This window comes from Paramormyrops kingsleyae, chromosome 25 (assembly GCF_048594095.1).
Source record: "Paramormyrops kingsleyae isolate MSU_618 chromosome 25, PKINGS_0.4, whole genome shotgun sequence".
Taxonomy (NCBI): Eukaryota; Metazoa; Chordata; class Actinopteri; order Osteoglossiformes; family Mormyridae; genus Paramormyrops; species Paramormyrops kingsleyae.
In genome coordinates this window covers 10,510,298-10,515,217 of record NC_132821.1, presented here as the reverse complement: position 1 = coordinate 10,515,217, position 4,920 = coordinate 10,510,298, and the positions used below count along the sequence as shown (strand labels likewise).

At 40.2% G+C, this 4,920-nt stretch overlaps 1 protein-coding gene across 1 annotated transcript; it reads right to left on the bottom strand.

The window, feature by feature from the left end:
• Positions 1 to 1,989, bottom strand: LOC140582740 (uncharacterized). Its single transcript, XM_072707053.1, has 8 exons — positions 1,621 to 1,989; positions 1,273 to 1,389; positions 1,104 to 1,164; positions 890 to 940; positions 767 to 811; positions 601 to 665; positions 412 to 520; positions 1 to 165 (listed from the first exon to the last, which is right to left on the bottom strand). Exons 1-8 carry the CDS (start codon positions 1,731 to 1,733, stop codon positions 1 to 3), a joined length of 726 nt encoding a protein of 241 aa, XP_072563154.1. The 5' UTR covers positions 1,734 to 1,989.
• Positions 1,990 to 4,920: the final 2,931 nt, after the last annotated feature.

Sequence of the window (4,920 nt, the reverse complement as noted above, 5' to 3'; positions counted from 1 at the left end):
TCAAGCAGGACAGGCGGGACCGCTGGCAAAGCGGCAGTAGCTTTCTGACGGCCCTGCGCGTCCATAGCTAGAAACCGCGGTGCAGTCACAATGGCCCCGGAACAGTTTTTCATTGGACTGCACCCACAGCATGGCAACATGTAGGTCCCTCGCAACTGCTGGCTCCTATAAAATGCAACAAGAATTTTATAAGCAAAGTGAGACCAAAACATATGACATAGGATCAAATAAATTCTGTACAGCAACTATGCTGTATATCTACTATTATTTTTTATACATTTATTATTATTGTGTTTTCTTTTAATCAATGTGAGCCGTGTATAAATGTGCTTTACAAATAAATCTTAATTACTTTATGTTAGCAATGGATATTATTATTTGGTTTCAGTGGAATCTACATTCAATACTGACCTGACAAACCTCCACCTGTTTTCTTTTTGGCAGCCTGAAGACAGGCACATGATTCCCCTCAATGACAGGCTTAGACTTTTCTGTCCAGTGTGCAAACAATCTTCCCAAGCTTGGGAAAAACAGATGTGTTAGCTATTGTAACAACACCAAAACCTCAGGGCAATTTTAAATGGGGAAAATAATAGACACCTGTCAAGTTCAAAGTTTTCCATTAACAACACGCACCACCATTTTCGCAAAGTGGGCATGTCAGCCTGTAAAAGAATCATTTAAAAAATGAAAATTCATATTATTTGCAAATTTCCTATTTTGTGATGGCAGGATTACATTTCTACTTTATTTTAAAGCTACTTACTATGGAGTAGTCAAAGGGGGCTTCCAATGCCACATACAAAGCAGACTGCAGAAGAAATATGTTTTAAAATTCAAATCAATTATCCAACATTTATGCCTACAAATGTTAACCAGCATGTCTCACCATCAACATGAAGATTCCACAATCAATTCCCAAGCTTTGAATTGGAAACCCCTGTTGTTATAACAGGAAAAAAAGACAGTGTCAGTAAACTGGCCTTTCTCAACTAGCCACTATGGGTGACTCTTCATTGGTAGTGCAGTCTAGTTCAAGTCTAGGCTTAATCCTTTTCTGCAAAACTGGCCCAATATGTGTGCATACAAGTTAGTACATATACCTCCAAGTCACAGCCATATCTCTCAGACCATTTTCCAGGTATTATGGTCACAGCAAGCTTCCTGTTAATGAGACACAAAGTTAATATACTTCCATCCAGTGAAGTTTAAACAGCTTTATACAGACAATATGACCAACAGGTCAAAACAAAAGGTGCTTCACATGCTCACAGTGCAATGTAAATGGCAGTTGGTTTAAAACAGAAGTCATCAGAGTGTCCAGTAACACATATGTAGAAGGGGCGGAGGCCACAGGTAGAACAGCGGTACAAGGGGCGGAGGCCACAGGTAGAACAGCGGTACAAGGGGCGGAGGCCACAGGTAGAACAGCGGTACAAGGGGCGGAGGCCACAGGTAGAACAGCGGTACAAGGGGCGGAGGCCACAGGTAGAACAGCGGTACAAGGGGCGGAGGCCACAGGTAGAACAGCGGTACAAGGGGCGGAGGCCACAGGTAGAACAGCGGTACAAGGGGCGGAGGCCACAGGTAGAACAGCGGTACAAGGGGCGGAGGCCACAGGTAGAACAGCTGGAAGAGGCCCTTGGCATGATATTAAATGTCTTTCCATATCCGCTCGTCGTATAATTGTCTTTTGACAGAAGGGGCAGTGGTAGTGGCCTTCTGCACGGCATGAGAGTCTGCACCTACAGATGCATTTGTCTGTAAAACAGAATTTTTTTTTAATGATGTGGAAATATTAGGTATAGCAAAGTAAATGAAAGTATATATCAAAGAAAGCAAAGTAGAAAGTTTAATGTGTACATTCAATTATATGACAACCTGAGATTACCAAGAGACAAAGTTAAAATATTTGCCATTTAAGAAAGAGGAAATGAAAACTTTGAAATGAGCGGCATTCTTCATATGTACATCCATATGTCTCTCAATTTTGACCCTCTTTGCCGGCTTAAAAGCTGGACAAAGAGGGAAGTGGAAACGCTTTTTGCAACAGGTGTTGCATTCTTCCAGAACCGGCTGGGAATAAGCATCCCATATAGATATGTGCATCTAAAATAGTATAATATATAGATAAGTATAATTGTCATATACAGTAATAATTACTTCACTCTGCCTAAAAACACATTACACAGCACATGTAGCATTTGTAAAAGAGCTGCCTAGTTCACTAAAGCTAAACAGATTCGGAACTAAATAAATATTTATACATATACTTTTTTTCTTTTTCAGTAGCAAAATTTGTATGGAATTGATTAGAAACTATAAACTGTCTAACACGGGAGTTTGCGGACACAATCAGTCTACGCTTAAGTAACCAATTTAAAGCTAAATTTGGGGGAAAAAAACATTGGCCGATACTTTCTAAAACTCCAGTGACTAGAATGCTACCGACAACTTTAGCGAGACGTTTACATCAAATATACATTTTAATAGCAACGAATATCTTTTACTGACGAACATTTTTAAATCATGCAAATTATATAACTGCAATATTTGTTGTTTCTTGTTCTACTCACTTTTTTCTGTCGACGAAGTTATAAACTCTCTCACTAACAAGTCCGAGCTGTGTGTGAAGATCATGTGATAGATGGTACCGCCTCCATGGCGTAAGTTTGCGTAACGTCATGTCCGGACCCGCTCGTGGAGTTCACGTGTTTCCGTCCCTCTAGTGGAGATCCTCCTGATGGAGCCTGCAGCCAGACCCTTCTCGTGATAGGGGAAAGCCTACCTTTTGCTGACCGCAAATGTGAACCCAAATATAATCTCGAATGCTAGTGAATGTGTTTCGCGTTTACGGATTATTGCCTTTGAAACTAATGGATTTTATCGCTACTCGTGGATCCTACAGATGTCTCATAAGCTGTCTCGTAGGATGTTTAACGCTTCGTGCTTGAAGATTTGATATCGAATAAAGGATTAAACCGAAAGAACAGCCCTTGGATTATTGTCAGCTAGCGCGTCGGGCAGGTTAACTTTCCCCTGATCAGCCGCTTGGCGACTTGAAAGGTTTTAAACAGTCGCCTACATTTTGTCAGCAAAAGACGGACGATAGAGCCTCCCGCATTCTGTGTAAACAACTTGGACTAACGCCTACGAAAGCGGTCTGTTCAACAAAGCCTACGGAGAGACGACGGTGGTATGTAACCTGCGTTTTTGTACTGTGATCTGCTTGTTTGGAACACAGTTGAATTGGTTACTTCCACGAGAAGACGTTGTTGTTGTTGAGACCTCTCGCTACTTGTTGCGGGGTCAGGGTAAAATGCGGACCGTTTACAAACAGCGGATTCCGTGTTTATAAACAGACGTGTCGCAAAAGACGCACGCCGCGTAGACAGATCACGTGGCATAGAAAGAAACCCATACGACGTTACCTAATCACGGGGTGCGTTCGAGGTGTGTCTGCAGCTGACGCCACGTGGAGCGTGATCTGCCGTCGGCTGCAGGGGTGGAGTATACGCTGGATGTAAACACTGGGGTATTCGAGGAGCTCAGGAAGGCGCAGCAGCTGCGCGTTCAGCCAGTGCAATTTTGTCATCCATATTACAGAGTACAATACGATTGTCCGAAATCCTTATTGTTGTTAATGTTTAACAATTATTTCATTGTTGGTTTTTTTGAAAAAAAAAAAAAAAATTGAAAATATATAATTTGTTGAGCGTTCTCTAGTCGTGTATACTGTAATTTGCATTTGGACGTCCAGCTACCATGAACGTCACAGTTTGTGGGTGCCTGTTCTGGATGAGTAAAATAAATCGTAATAAATCAATAAATAAAAATGTTTCTTTCACCAATAAAGTGTATTCTTAAGTATTTTTGTAGATCTCATATCGAAACACTATCGAACTATATCTTAGTGTTGTCTGGTTTCATTTTCTCATATAAGTAAGGCTACTGTACACCTTGCAAACACTCATGTGAAATATCTACACTATTATAGAAACGTCACATTGGTTGGCACTGTATAAGTCATTATATCAGAATTAATACAAGAAAGAAAAAGAAAATTGCAAAGCAGATCTGTTACATTTAAACATGGAAGTAGCATGTAGAAAATAAGTCCCCCAGGCTTGGCATATACAGTAGTAGTGGAAAAGGCTAAATTTGTATTTTACGAAAACATTTAAAAGTGTTTGGGGCAGGATTTGTAATTATCCATTTTGTCCTATACACTGTAACAATAGGGAAGCTGCCCTACATAATCTAAAAGTCCACAGAAGTGGCATGTAGAAATGAGGCCCCAGAACATGTGATATATTGCCAGGAAGCTCAGAATTTGTACTTTACAAAAATTTAAGATTGAAGATTCAAAAGGTTTATTCGTCATGTACACAGTTGTACACACACAACATGTAGTGGAATGTAACCCTGGTCACTCTGAGCAGCTGTGCATGATAAGAGAGTAACAAAATATAGAAAAAAATAAGAAAAATAATATGATAAAAAATATATGAAATGTTCAGCTGTACATAATCTATACATAAGTGATAGGTAAGAGGTATTTTGCTGTGCAATGTGCAAGAGGCCTGAGGTATGTGCCAATGATTTGGACAGTGTGAAGCAGTACTTAGAAGCATTGAGTATTGTCCTGATTTAGGAGCTTTATGACCTGGGGGAAAAAGCTCCTCTTTAACCTTTCCGTTCTGGGATGCATTTCCCAAGACCATAGTGGAGCAACACTGTTGTAAAGTTGCGTAGTTTGAACTACAGTTCTTGAGCTGTAGTTAGAAGCTTAGTCCCGGGTAAATACATCAGCGATGGTGGAAAATGCAGTCTAATAAGGGTATAGTCACCGTGTAAGTAAGAAATTTAATAATCTTTCATAACTAATAAGGAATAATTTAGCTCTACAATCACATATAA